Below are 15,320 nucleotides of genomic sequence, written 5' to 3'. Positions count from 1 at the left end.
AATGTGTCACCAACAAAGTTTTTGATTGTCCTGTCTCTAACCAATGTTCCCTAAAAGCCGTGTGGGATTTATGGTGTGATTTTGAACAATGCAGTGGTTTTTAGGAATGTGTGTATGATGTTACGGCAGAACTGTCCTGATACGTTTTACTGTGGGTCATCATAAAAAAAGTTTGAAAAAAAAAAAAGTACAAAAAGTACTGCATAGCCACCTTGGTGGCATTCAAACCTCAAGTGGTTTCCGAGTTCTTTCCGAAGCTTTCTCTGCCATTAAGGTGCCGATGTCATTTTAAATTAAGTGTAGCTCTCCCTGGAGACGGACAGAAACGAATGCAACGAACTCCCTTTGCTTGAGTGTATTCGGTTATAAAACATGTAAATCAAAAACGGGTGGAAGAATTTATAAATAAGCTTAGTGCAAGTTTTTGTAAAATAATTTATTTTCTACTTTGAGAGATTATTTAGAAAATTTAAAAGTCCATGCAACGCGTGTTCAAAGCTGAACACACACACCCCTCTAGAAAAAAAAAACTCTAAATGTGGTATGAATTTTTAGGACAAGAAGAATTACTTTAAAAATATAATCACTATAATGCTGTCATTGTTTTCTCCAAATAAAGGGTCAACTTTGTTATTTTCTAGGCCCACCATTAAGGGCACTTTGAGCCCCATCTGCTGGAAATTTAAAGCAATTACCAGTTGCTTTCCTCCTTGAGGCATTTAACATCTTTGAGATACATGGAAAAAAACTTGCCTTCCTGTCCTGAATAATGCTTTCACCACCTAAATACATCATACCATACCATATCAGTTATGTAATAATAAAGGGATGACAAAAGTACTAATGACCTTTGGATCCGATTATTGCTCTGGCTGCTACCCATTCCCCAATTAGACCAGACACCAGCACAAACTAAGTAGTGCTGGATAAACACTGGTTGAAGTGAATAGTGACCCACTTTATAACTTCAGTAAAATTATCCTTTTCCAAGCCTCATACTTCCAAATGTTCTCAACATTAGGCTCACAACCTCCTTGGGTACCCCTATTACAAGAAATCTGTCTATATAGTTCTACTTTTCAGATATTCTTTTCTGCATTTTGAAATCCATATTTGGAATTTCCAACTCAGGTCTGCATTATTTCCCATAATTCTGCAGTAGTATTAGTAATGATAGTAATAAAAAATAAAACCCCCAAACCCACTGCTGTCGAGTCAATTCTGCCTGATAGTAATAATAATAATAAAAAATAGCTAACCTTTATTAAAGATGTTCACTATGTCTCAGGGATAGTGCTTTATTTGTGTATCTATATAAATTTATGTAATTTTTGTAACAGTCCTGTGAGATAATTACCCCGTTTACAAAAGATTTGAAGCATAGAGAGCTGAATATCTTGCCTAAGGTCACAAATTTAGTAAGTGAAAAAAGGAGCTGGCTTATTCAAGCCCTTTAGACATTTTTCCTATAATTTTCTTGTTGAATTTAAAGGGTATATTTTATAACTTTATCAGTTATATTAATAAGGTTCAACACCATTTATTAAATACCTAATATGTGTCAGGAGTCCCCAGGTGATACAAACGGTTATCATGCTCAGCTGCTACCTGAAAGGTTGGCGGTTCGAGTCCAGCCAGAGGCTCCTTGGAAGAAAGGCCTGGTGATCTACTTCCGAAAAATCAGCCATTGAAAACCCTACGAAGCACAGTTCCACTCTGACACACATGGGGTCACTATGAGTCAGAATTGACTCACAGCTGCCGGGTGGTGGGTTAATACATGTCAGGTACCCTCCCAGGCTCTGGGGGCACAAAGATGAATCAAGCACAGTCCAAGCCCGAGGAACTCACGTTCCAGGGATGGGTAAAGACAATAAAGCACCAAAAGAACAACAAAAAAAATACAAAAGCAAAAGAGGTGTGGCTAGTGCTATGGTAGACGAATGTGTGGAGTGTGGTGGGGTGCAGAGATGTGTCTCCCTTGGATTAGGGAGGCAGGTAGGGCTCCCAGGGGAGACAAGGCCTAAGTTGAGCCCTAAGTAAAGATTCCTAGGTGGGGAAGGTCATTCCAGGGGGAGGAAATAGCTGAAATGTGGAGCACTGGAGAGGTGAGAAGTCTGTCACATTGGCAGACAGTGCTATGGGACTTAGTGGAAGGCAGGAAGGATGATTTTGCATAGTCAGAAATAGCATAGAGCAGGGGACAGGAGCCAGATTACAAAGTGCGGTGTGTGGCAAGCTAAGAAGTCAGTTAACTGGTGTAAGATTGTAAGGTTTCATGCTAAATTCGTATTTGGAGTTATTTGCTTATTGTGCTTTCTTTGTATGATGGTACTACATATATTTATATATATATCGCTTTTCAACACTTTTTAAGTGTTATTTTATTGTGCTTTAGGTCAAATTTACAGCACAAATTAGTTTCTCATTCAAAAATTTATATACAAATTGTGACTTGGTTGCAATTCCTACATTTTATCAGCCCCCTCCTCCTTTCCCTTCACACTCCAGATTCCCCGTGTCCATTCCTCCAGGTTTCCTGTTCCTTTCTGTTGCTGTCTCCTCTTTGCTTTTAGGCAAGTGTTGCTCATCTGGTCTTGTGTATTTGATTGAACTGGAGAAACATTCCTCATGTGTGTTGTCTAATTTTTGGCTGAAAGATGGACTTTTGGAGTGGCTTCAGTTCTCAGTTAGCAGGGTATCTGGGGGTCCTAGTCTCTGGGGTTCCTCCAGTCTCTGTCAGACCAGTAAGTCTGGCCTTTTTTTTTTTTTTTGTGAATTTGAGCTGGTTCTACATTTTTCTCCTGTTCTCTCTAGAACCCTCCATTGTGATCGCTGTCAGAGCTGTGAGTGGTGGTAGCCTGGAACCATCTACTTCTTCTGGCCTCAGGCTGGTGGAGGCTGTGATTCCTGTGGTCCATTAGTTTTCTGGACTAATATTTTCCTCGTGTCTTTTGTTTTCTTCATTCTGCTTTGCTCGGAATGGGGTGAGACCAATAGATGTATTTTAGATGTCTGCTTACAAGCTTTTAAGATCCTAGACACTACTTACCAAGGTAGGACGTAGAACGTTTGCTTTATGAATTATGTTATGCTAGTTGACCTAGATGTGCCCCTAGACCATGGTCCCTAGCCCTCAGTCCCGGCAACTCAGTCCCTTAAGGTGTTTGGATGTGTTCAGGAAGCTTCTATGGCTTTGCTTTAGTCAAGTTGTGCTGACTTCCCCTGTATTGTGTGTTGTCTTTCCCTTCACCAAAGTTAACATTGTCTACTTTCTAGTTAGTGATTTTTCCTCCCCACCTCTCCCTTCCCTCATAACCATCAAAGATTGCTTTTTTCTGTGTGAACCTTATCTTGGGTTTTTATAGTAGTGGCCTCACATAATATTTGTCCTTTTGTGATTGACTTATTTCACTGAGCATAATGCCATCCAGATTCACCAATCTTGTGAGATGCTTCAGGAATTCATCATTGTTCTTTATAGTTGCATAGTATTCCATTGCGTGCATGTACCATAATTTGTTTGTCCATTCACTTGTTGTTGGGCACTTAGGTTGTTTCCATCTTTTTGCTATTGTGATTAGAGCTGCAGTGAACATGGGTGTGCATATGTCTATTCCTGTGACAGCTTTTATTTCTCTAGGGTATATTCCTAGAAGTAGGATTGCTAGATCGTATGGTATTTCTATTTATAGCTTTATAAGGAGGCATCACATGGTTTTCCATAGTGGTTGTACCGTTTTATACTCCCACTAGCAGTGCAAAAGAGTTCCAATCTCCCAGAAGCCTCTCCAACATTTGTTAGTTTCTGTTTATTTTTTGATTAGTACTGGTAATGTCAGTGTGAGATGGTATCTCATTGTAGTTTGGATTTGCGATTTTCTAATAACTAATGATCGTGAGCATTTCCTCATGTGTCTGTTAGCTGTCCAAATGTCTTCTTTGGTGAAGCATCTGTTCATATCCTTTGTTCATTTTTTAATTGGGCTATTTATCATTTTGTTGTGGAGGTGTTGAAGTTTTCTATAGATTTTAGAGATTAGACATTTGTCAGATATGTCATAGCCAAAATTTTTTTCCCCTGTCTGTAGGTTCTGTTTTTACTCTTTTGGTGAAGTCTTTTGATAAACATAAGTGTTTAATTTTTGGTGCTACATTTTTAAGTAATTTTTTGCGTAAGACTTAATCAGAGTGAATAGTCAGAAATGTCATTCAGCTGCATGTTACAGAAACATGAGTTTAGAGGTGTAATCGGAGTACCAGCCTAGTGCGTACCATTTGCACTGTAGTCTCTGAGAATGGCGTCCCCTCAAGCTGTGCACTGTACAACATGGTTGGCTGTATGTGGATGACAGGCAGCTCCACAAAGCCACCAACGGCCTGGACTTACGTCTTTCCTGCACTGTCTTTAGCATGTGTCTCTTATTCAGTTCTCAGAAGATGACTGCTGTGTCCCTAGGCATCACATCCACTTTCTGGGAAGAGAAAGGGTTAGGGATAGTGGTGTGTGCCAGTGAGTCAGCCCCTTAAAATCAATGAAACAGCTTTTCTGAAAGTCCCGCCTGAGAGACGCCACCTTACATCTGATTGGCTAGGACTGTGTCACATGACTACCCAGGCTGCAAGGAAACCTCAGAAACTGAGTTTTTCCCCTGATCCTGCCACCCTGAACGATATAAGACATCTGTGAACCTAAGCAGGAGGAGGAAGAGGAAGAGAACAGTGTCTGCTACACACAACCTCTTCCAAAAGAACAGCGTTTCCCGTGCATTTTCATACTTGCTCTTTCAAGCAAAAGTTATGTATGTTTTATGGGTTTATTTCTAGCATTTAGTATTATCCTTGATATTAAATACATCTGCTGTTCCTATCTTATACACATATATGTGTACATATTTAATTTTCATTTTCTTGTTATTTTAGATGAAGCATTTCTGTCTCTGGCTTCAAATATTGAGGAGCCAACTATACTCAAAGTCACTAACACCAGCCTCACAATCAGGTTACCAGCTGCCAAAACAAACCTCACATCGTATGGCATTACCAGCCCTACTCCAACATACCTGGTATATTGCAGAGAAGTTAATGGCAGGAAAAACAGCTCTGACCAGAAATACAGAATGCTGGTAAGGCTGGAGCTAGAGGTCTTTGTCTTTTCACAAGATGCAGTTTTTTTGAAATAAATTTCTTAGCCACAGCCAAGTATTTCCTATGTGCTCTGAAATGCACTATTATGCAATTTTTTATAGCTAATGATTTATTGAAACATATTATGTTCTAGTCTCCTTGCCTTGGAGTGAGCTATATACTAAGCTTCAAGAAATTATATTAACTCAGACCATTTGGTATATTGCCAGCCAAGGTAACTATTTCCTGAGTGTCCTGAAAGAACTGGGTTTATCCCCTTCTTGGATCATTTAATGCTCCCCAGAAAGTGATAGAGGCTAGTTTTTGTGGCATTTCTAGCACGGATAAAAAATGAATTGGACAGAGATAACATTACCATGTACCTCTCTTCCATAGCGCTTATCTAAGATGAAAATTGTACATTTGCTTTTGGGTATTATTTCCTATATGTTGCAAAATGTACCATTATGCAGGAACTACATCTGTTTTTATGCATCATTGTATCCTAGCACTTTGCACAATATTTGGCTTTGTATAGGCATTCACTAGATATTTCTCAAATGAGTGAATGAAATGGCACAATTTATTCCTTCCCTAGCGTAAGTGTTTCAGTTGCCCTAGTGATGAAGTCATGTACATCCAATATTTTGCTGGGTGCTTGCCTTTAACCGACCCAAAGGTGAAATTTTCCACCATTTATTAGACATTAAGAACTGTGTGCTTTTCCAGAAAGTACACTATTCTTTGTTACTTTCGTTATCCATTTTAACCTTTCTTAACGTATTTTTAAAAGGAGTTGTTTCAGATCACTTAGCTGGCCAAGATAGGGCCTGTGGCCTTGGACATTTCTGTAACTGGAACTAGTCTACCTTATTTCTTCATATTGATTAATATGGGTCTAAGGCAGTGGTTCTCAATCTTCACTGCGCATTGGAGCTTTTAAAATCTCTGAGGCCCAGATTTCACCCCAGAACAATTAAGTAAGAATCTCTGGCCTGGGATCCCGGCATCAGTATTTTCTGAAAACTTATCAGATGATTCCAAAGTTGAATACCATTGGTCTAAGGAATTTTTTTTACTCTCTTAAACTTTATTTCTAAGAATTACTAGATAATGTAGTTTAATCTTTTATTGTATTCATTTATGTTTTGCATCTTTCTAATACAATGTTGGTGAATTTCTAATGCAATGCTATTAAAATAGTACCCTCCTAGGAATTTAGCTTCCTATGTGAAATGAGTTATACCATGAAAGTGACTAAGGGCTGCCAGTCATCTGAGGTTTTTTCTTTGGTGATATTAAACAAACTCAGGTCTGGGCAGACTGGGAGAGTGAATACTTCATTCATGATCCAGTATTAAATAATAAAATAAATTTTGAGTCTTTTGATTTTTTTTCTCTCTCTGATTAAATAATTTCTTCCCATTTGTCTAAAGACCAAGAATCAGGTAATGACTTTTTAAAATTAATTACAGGAATTTCAGGAGAGTATAGCCCTCCTTGAAGGATTACAACCATTTTCAACATATATAATACAGATAGCTGTAAAGAATTATTATTCAGATTCTCTGGAACGATTACCTCTGGCAAAAGAGATTTGGGGAAAAACTAAAAGTGGAGGTGAGTTATGGGCTTGATGTGGGTTTCTACAGTGAGTTTTTCGTGTGTGATAATATGTGATGTATGTGTTTATATTTGGATTTCCCCCTGAATGTTAAGTAATCTCTATTATGTGAGTTTTTTAAGCTTAATAAGAAAGTTATATTTATAGAAAAATATTTTGATGACCTGACCCTTTTTCTAACCCCTGAAGATGGTGATTGATAGTCCATCAAAATGAAAACCAAGTAGGAAGTGAAACATCAAAATCAATGCTGCTTGACCAGGAAACACAGTCTTTGATTCCACCACACAGTGTCAGTCTCGTTCCATGTATTTGTAGGTCTCTGCATGTGGTGAGACTAGGAAAACTAAGCTTTTCCCTATGTGAATTTCAGAGGCCACTGAGATTTCAAGTAATAAAATATCATTGTTTTAAAGAAAGTGGATCTAGAACCTAAAAAGATGGTCTAGGAGGTGGTAATTATTATGAGATGATGCCATTTCTTTTGGAAGCCTCTGATGACATTCACAAAACTCATCGGAATTGGGGTATTCATCATCATCACCCACATTCTTGGGCTGGAATCAGAGAATGATGTCATTAGGCAGGAATCCTGTTAACTTACCATTATATAAACGTCTGGGTTTTCATTCTGAGCACCTGTCATTCATTCTGCTCACATGACATAATTATTTCTCAGTCAAGACCCCATTACTTCTTTCCACCTTTCAGTGCTGTTGCAACATCTATTATCTTTCCTGGCTATTTATTTCAGTACCAGAAGCAGTCTGTCTCATTAACACAACCATGCGGTCAGACACCAGCTTCATTATTTCCTGGGGAGAATCTCTCAAACCAAATGGACCTAAAGAGTCAGTCCGTTATCAGCTGGCAATCTCACACCTACCTCTCATTCCTGAAACTCCTCTAAGACAAAGTGAATTTCCAGGTGGAAGGCTCTCTCTCCTTGTCACTGAGCTGTCTGGTGGAAAACGATATGTGTTAAAGGTACAGTGAGTATACTGGGTACATTTTATTGCCATTCTCAAGCATAAGGTTCTGAAAATGCTAAACAATTGTTCTTTGTACAAAAAGGTTTTGGCCTGCCATCCCGAGGAGATGTGGTGTGCCGAGAGTCAACCTGTCACTGTTGAAACGTTTGACACACCGGCGAAGCCTTATGCCTTGGTTCCAGAGAACACTAGTTTGCAGTTAGATTGGAAGGCTCCATCTAATGTTAACCTCATCAGATTTTGGTTTGAACTCCAGAAGGTAGGCTCACCATACAATTTTTATGCAAATATTTATTTTATAATATTGAAGAAATTAGAAGGCCTTTTCCATATTTGTAGCATATTTTCTTGCATAAATCATTAATATATTTCATACCATTCATTGACTCAGGCTTGGCACCTAGAAGCAGTAAGCTATCCAAACTAATTTTTGATGGAAATTTCTTTTCCAGAGAGATTAATTTACTTTTCAATTTAAGATTGGAATAAAACAAGTCTTTTTACTTTGGTAAATTTTTTTTTTTTTTTCGTGAAAGTCCATTAAAATTGTGTTTTTTTCAGTTGTCCAGGGTAGTCCCTACCAGAGAGAAACATTTCTGAAGTTCCAGTCTCTGAGACACGACAGCCTTTGAAATAATTTGAAAATTATTGAAATAATTTGAAAATCCCTCTGTGGTAGCCTTCAACCCTGCACTTGTTAGCATCCGACAAATGGAAGGTCTGACTCCCTTGTGATTTACTGGGATAGCCTGAGGCACCTCTCCAAGTTGGTGGTCTGCCCAGAACGTTCATCGCTGTAATGCAGCCAATACTCCACAGTTTTCCAGCAGCCACCACTGCTCCTTTTCCTCAAAACTCTTGGTCAAACATCTCCCTGACATTTCAAGGAGCTGCATACTTTCTGGGTGGTTTGGAATGTTGGGAAACTTAGACTATTCACTTATGGTAATTTTTACATTAGATAACCAAGGGGAGGGTCAAAAACAGTTAAAAATTTTGAGCCAGGCCTAAATCAATCAATCTCTCTCTCTGTGTCTCTCTCTTATCTCTTATCCTTCCTTTCTGTTTTTCTCTCAAGGTTCAGACTAAATACTATGGGTTCAGCACATCTGTTTCATTCACCGTATGTCTCAGTGAGAGTGATACATTTATCAGTTTAATGTAAGCAACATCTCTGACACTGGCATTTCTATTTTTTTCTTTTTCATTCCTTCCACTCCTTTTTTCCCTTTCTTTTTGTAACATGGCAATCTGCTTCCTGAAAGTGCTATAGGGAATCATTCCTAGTTGACTAGAAAACCAATATAAAGTGTCCTCCTAATGAAATGCCTTGACCTTGATGAGTGCTAAATGAAAAAGGAGATGTAAAGTTTATTTATGGAAACTGACCTTCTAAGGAAACTCTGCTACAGAAAACACATCAAAAACCCTTAACAAAACGTCACATCTTTTATCCTTCCTATTTGTATATTTCATTTTACTTGGATCCACAATCAATGCCCATCATAGCAGCAGAAAGAAATCAAACGACGTATCGCACTGGTTAAATCTGCTGCAAAAACCTCTTTGAAGTGTTAAAAAGCAAGGATGTCATTTTGAGGAGTAAGGTGCACCTGACCTAAGCTATGATTTTTTCATTCACCTCATATGCATGTGAGAGCCAGACAATGAATAAGGAAGACCAAAGAAGAATTGATGCCTTTGAATTATGGTGTTGTCAAAGAATATTGAATAGACAATGGACTGCCAGAAGAATGAACAAATCTGTCTTGAAAGAAGTACAGGCCAAATGCTCCTTAGAATTGAGGATGGTGAGACTTCGTCTCATGTTCTTTGGACATGTTATCAGGAGGAACCAGTCCCTGGAGAAGGACATTATGCTTGGTAAGGTAGAGAGTCAGCCAAAAAAAGGAAGACCCTCAACGAGATGAATTGATACAGTGGCTGCAACAATGGGTTCAAATATAGCAACGATTGTGAGAATAGCACAGGACCTGGCAGTGTTTCATTCTGTTGTACATAGGGTCCCTATGAGTCGTCGGAACCAACTCAATGACACCTAACAACAACTATTTACGTATTAAGTGAAAAAAACCCTACCATTTTCAAATAATGATATTAAGGATCCAAATAAAAAGACTTTTAGAAATAACACAAAGAAAAAAGATTAAGAGAGTTGGAATTAGAGACCCAATAGTCTAAAATGGAATGAAAGTAAGATATCTTATATTTAACTTTTAACCTTGCTACTTGGTAGCTGACTGATGGTGGGAAAAATTTTCTTCTTTTAGAGACCCAGGAATCCTATGTATAAAAAAGAAATGCTGGCCACATGTCTGAAGAGGATGCTGGAAGGAAAAACTAAGTGTTTTTAGTTTGTAATTCACTGTGGACTTAATCAGGCCATGTAAAAATGTTATTGTTTTGAAATTAGCAAATTAGAGTTGAAGGTATCAGTGTTCTGATCTATCAAGGTCCCTCAGCTGAGAATTTGCATTTGTAGACACTCTGATTTAATGTGGGTGTCTCCAACTGGGGATAACAAGAAATCACAGTTCTGAAACTTCTGCATGAGAGATAGTCAAAGGCACATGTCCCACCTTGGACTTACCTTAAGAACTGTCACTGAAGTCAGTGATACCGCGACATAAGAAACAAAATGGTGGTAGGTGGCGGGGATAATATTAGGGATCAAACATTCAAAAGGGAGCTCTTATTTTTTAATAAAATATAAATTTTATTTAAATTTTAATGATATGCTGTTGGCTTGTAAATTTCTATGCTTAAGAAAATTTTCTTAAGGAAACAAAAATGTTGATTGAGCCTTTTTTTTCTAGTGGAAATACAACGAGTTTTGCCATGTGAAAGCTTCATGTAGCCAAGGTCCTGCGTATGTCTGCGACATCACAGGTCTACAACCTTATACTTCCTATAATGTCCGAGTAGTGGTGGTTTATATAACAGGAGAAAACAGCACCTCACTCCCAGAAAGCTTTAAGACAAAAGGTGAATACTAGCATACTCAGCACTCAGAAAACTGTACCTAGAAGTTTCTTTTCTTATCATTTATTTCACCAAGCCTAGAAGTTGAAATTTTAATAAGAGTACTTAAAATTACTGTTTCTAGAGTTTCAGTGAAGAAATTGGAAAGAATTGGAAGTCTTTATAGGTAGTGCCTTCTAATGGGATAATACCAAACTCGTCTTGCAGAATTTTGAACTGGGCAAACTTTTTTCTTCTTTCAGTATCCTGACTTCCTATCTTGCCAGGACATTTTGCAGTGAGAGTAGAATGAAAATAGTGTTACTGAGTGTTACGTATTTCCTTAAAAAAAAAAATTTCCTTAGTGACTACTATATTGTAGATACTAAAAATCTGAAAAGTACATTAAATTAACTAATAATCTGAAAAGTATATAATACCTCCAAGTTGATCCCTAGAAAAATCAAGGGAAAATGAAAACTTATAATAGCTTCCTTTATTTGTATTTTCACTTATTTTGTGTTAAGCTAGATACCTTATTCATCCTATCAGTAGTCCCCCTGATCTATCACTACTAAAAATTGTAGATACTCCATTAAAAATATGTACTCATATGAGAATATTTCTGGATGTTTCTTTTAATGTTTTTGGCTTTCCTTTGTCTTTTTAGTAGACATACTCTATAGAAAGATGTAAAATATTTTATACTTCTAAAATATCAATCAATATTTCCTTTTGTTCCTAAAGCTGGAGTCCCAAGTAAACCAGGCATTCCAAAATTGTTAGAAGGGAGTAAAAATTCAATACAGTGGGAAAAAGCTGAAGATAATGGAAGCAGACTTATGTACTATATCCTTGAGCTCAGGTATGTCCGTGTTTGCAAAAGTGCTTTGTAAGCTACAAAGTGCTAAGCAGTAAGGTATTATTATAAGGTATTATTAGGTTAAAATTACCAATACTTATGAAAGTGTATTTATAAATAAATATAAAGGATCTTTAGTTTAAGAACCTTGAGTACATGATTACATTCTTTGCTCAATTCCTAGAGGTCAGCCTTGATACTCTTAGTCAGATCACATCATTCTTCTCAGAAAACTGCAGTAGTTAGTCATCAAAACTTTGTGGAGATTATTCAGCCATTCAATCACTCGCTCATGCAACTAGTCCTTAACATCTACTGTGTTCAAGAAGCTAAGCTGATGTTTAATGTTAGATGATGGTATGGATGTAATTTTCTGATGATAATTTGTTTTAGCAAGATGAATAATGTTTAGTGAGAACTAGTAATGAGCTAGGTATTTTTCAGAATGTAAAAATAGATCAAGGTCTGAAATAGTCTAAAGTGTGTAGGTGGCATAGGGTTCTCTATACACAGTGTGTGGTGCATTCCCAGTTACTAAAAATGTGCTGTTGATGAAAAGCCTACAACTGATGAACGCATGCAACCTCAGGTTGGGCCAGTGTGGGGAGCTCAGTGAACTGTACTGGCTCAGATGGACTGATTTCATGCCAACTTGAAGGGAGAATTCCAAATTCCAAAGACACTCCCCTCACGGGACTATGAAGCCGTCTTTTAAGAAGTTCCAAGGACAAAAGTCACTTCCATAATTATAGTCCTGGCAACTTGAGCTTTATGTCTATTTTTGCTTCATCTTGCTCCGGCATTCCTATAACCTTAAAAAAATGTCCTGCTCATGTTAGAGAATTACCTCCTCCTTATTTCTAATTGAAACCTTCTTGCAATTTCTGTTACTATTCTTTGTATAGAGTGAAATACAGTTGATTCTTATTATTCGTGGTAGCTATGTTCTGTAAGTCACTGTGAACACTGAATTAGTGAACACTGAACTGTTGCTCCTAGAAGGAATACAGGGTTAGGTTCCTGTAAGCCTCTGGTCACAACATTTTCATCAGCCTATCAGTACATCATCTTGTTTTCCATGTTTCTCTTTAGACATCTTATTTAATATTTAACATTGATTCTTTAACATTGAACTCATGTCCAAAAGCACTCTAAGTCATGCCTGAATGGAACTTATTTAAAATACTTATTTTCTCCATAAGGCGTATGGCAACCTTCTTGTGCTTGGCAACACTAGACAGTACTTTAGCAGCACACTTGGGAGCCATTTCATACAGCAAAATGATCCAAAAAAACCTACAAAAATGAGAAAAAAAGTACTACCAAATAGATCTAGAAAAGGAATTTTGTTTACAGTGTCAAGCCAAGGCCTAAGGGTGCCAACAAAAAGACACAATTTACACTTAACAAAAAACAACCCACTGCTGTTAAGTTGATTCTGACTCATAGTGGCCCTATAGGGCAGAGTAGAACTGCCCCATTGGGTTTCCAAAGAGCAGTGGGTGGATTTGAACTGCCAACATTTTGGTTAGCAGCTGAGCTCTTAACCAGTAGAATAATGGTTTACTCAGACAGAAAAGACACAGAGCAAGGTCAGCTTTAATTGTCGGCATTGCTCACCCATGGCCAGCAAGTCACCTTCCACGGCAGGTGCAAGGCAGATGTGCACGCACACCTCTTGTGCCACAGTTGATAGGTTCTGTTCATTCCCCACTAGGAACAGATACGGAAGTGGGGTTGGCCAGGTGCCATAGGTGCCCACACATGAGCAGGACAGAGAAGGTTACTGTGTGCCCAGAACAAGGAGAGAGCCTTTCCTAATAAGGAGGAGAAACTGGGAGAGAGAGACAGACCCAGTTCCCAGACTCCTTACCAGAGAATGTTCTGGTCCCATAGCCTCTGCTTTAGCCACCTCAATGGGAGACACGAAGGCAGACCTTTCTCCCAACATACAGTATAAGAGCTGAAATAAGAAGGGAAAACATTGCCTTGCTCCACCTCAGATGAGAATGTGCACACTGGATGACTCAAATTTTTTGCCTTTCTGTGCTTACATGGGAAACCCTGGTGGCGTAGTAGTTAAGTGCCTGGGCTGCTAACCAAACGGTTGGCAGTTCAGATCCGCCAGGCACTCCTCGGAAACTCTCTGGGGCAGTTCTACTCTGTCCTATAGGGTCACTATGAGTCGGAATCAACTCGATGGCACGGGGTTTGGCTTTTGGTTTGGTGCTTACATGTGAATTACTGACTGCAAAAGCACCGTGAGTTTTGATTTTGATGTTACAGATAAATTTAAGCAAGTATACAAATTCACAAATACAGAATCTGCTAATAATAAGGATCAGCTGTACTTCCTGAACTACAGACCCGTCTTGGTGGTCTGTGACTGTAATTGTGTTCACCACCCAGGTCACACCACGGTTGTTGCTAGGCTCCCCTTTGGCTGCTGTTTTCCCCATAAGTAACACCTTAAGTGCACAGCTCCATCTAAATACTTTGCATACTCATTGCCCAAGGGCTCCACTGCCAGGACATAGACTATGGGAAAATGGAATGAACTATTATACTTTCAGTATCTCAAAATCCGAACTTTAGTCAGGACTCTGCTTAGTTCCTGTGTACTTGCTGAGGGTGCGGCGGTAATGCTACTGTAAAGTTCATTTACTTGGGAGCTGGACAGATCATGTTTAAACCTAGCTCTATTCCTTTTTTTTGAATTTAAGTTTCCTCATCCGTAAATTGGAGATGATGATACCTATCTCTTTAGGTTGTTGTGAAGATTCAATTAAGTCAAACAACATGTGAAAAGCACCAGTACAGTGTGTTATAAACAAAAGACGCTCAACCCATATCAGAGTTCTTCTTTCTCTTTTTCAATGGCTAATTCCAAACCCGTTGCTGTTGAGTCGATTCTGGCTCCTAGTGACCCTGCAGGATGGCAGAGTACTGCCCCATAGAGGTTCCAAGGAGAGCCTGGTGGATTCGAACTGCCAACCTTTTGGTTAGCAGCTGTAGCTCTTAACCACTACACCGCCAGGGTAAAAAGGAAACACTGATCCTTGCAATCTGAGATATCAAGATAGTTTCGGGAGCTGAAATATTACCTCTTCCCTACCAATTTTATATTCTATATTTTATCCAGTTATGGCATGAGTGACTGAGAATTAAGAAAAATGGAAACCTCCTGGTTAAAAATTGTGGGATAATTGTCTTGTGAATTTGGAATTTTGAAGAAAATGTACAGATTCCAATAGTAGGAAAATGACCTTTGGCTTTCTCTTGGCCATTGATTACTCATTATTTTCCTGGTGGGCTGAGTTGGTGGGCCCCATGCACTGCTGGCATGACTTTGTAAGACCATGCTGTGTTCTGTAGCCCAACTGTGTGAGTGGAATGGGATCCAGGGTAAAGTGTGCAACAGGAGAATCTCCAGAGTTCTCTTACTAACACGGTATATGAGCATCTGAAATAACAAACATATTGCCCTGTGGATTTTTTATATTTGCTATTTTACTGTTTCTTTTGCAGAAAGAGCACTTCAAATGATTCACAGAACCAGAATTTAAAGTGGGAGGTGGCATTTAATGGATCCTGCAATAGCATTTGCACATGGAATTCCAAAAACCTGAAAGGAACATTTCAGTTTAGAGTAGTAGCTGCAAATAATCTGGGGATTGGTGAATATAGTGGAATCAGTGAGAATATTATATTAGTTGGAGGTATGTTACCATAT

General features: G+C 38.5%; 1 protein-coding gene across 4 annotated transcripts in view; it reads left to right on the top strand.

Annotated features, from left to right (window-relative positions):
- ROS1 (ROS proto-oncogene 1, receptor tyrosine kinase) overlaps positions 1 to 15,320 on the top strand; it is a 125,015-nt gene that overhangs the window by 68,183 nt on the left and 41,512 nt on the right. For all 4 annotated transcript variants that reach the window (XM_049899801.1, XM_049899800.1, XM_049899802.1 and 1 more), the window contains 7 exons: positions 4,924 to 5,126; positions 6,603 to 6,747; positions 7,506 to 7,738; positions 7,826 to 8,002; positions 10,581 to 10,749; positions 11,473 to 11,590; positions 15,116 to 15,306. In XM_049899801.1, the coding sequence (XP_049755758.1) occupies positions 4,924 to 5,126; positions 6,603 to 6,747; positions 7,506 to 7,738; positions 7,826 to 8,002; positions 10,581 to 10,749; positions 11,473 to 11,590; positions 15,116 to 15,306 (1,236 nt within the window). The remainder of the gene's footprint in view (positions 1 to 4,923; positions 5,127 to 6,602; positions 6,748 to 7,505; positions 7,739 to 7,825; positions 8,003 to 10,580; positions 10,750 to 11,472; positions 11,591 to 15,115; positions 15,307 to 15,320) is intronic.

This window comes from Elephas maximus, chromosome 1 (genome assembly GCF_024166365.1).
Source record: "Elephas maximus indicus isolate mEleMax1 chromosome 1, mEleMax1 primary haplotype, whole genome shotgun sequence".
Lineage (NCBI taxonomy): Eukaryota > Metazoa > Chordata > Mammalia > Proboscidea > Elephantidae > Elephas > Elephas maximus.
This window is presented reverse-complemented; position numbering and strand designations above follow the sequence as displayed.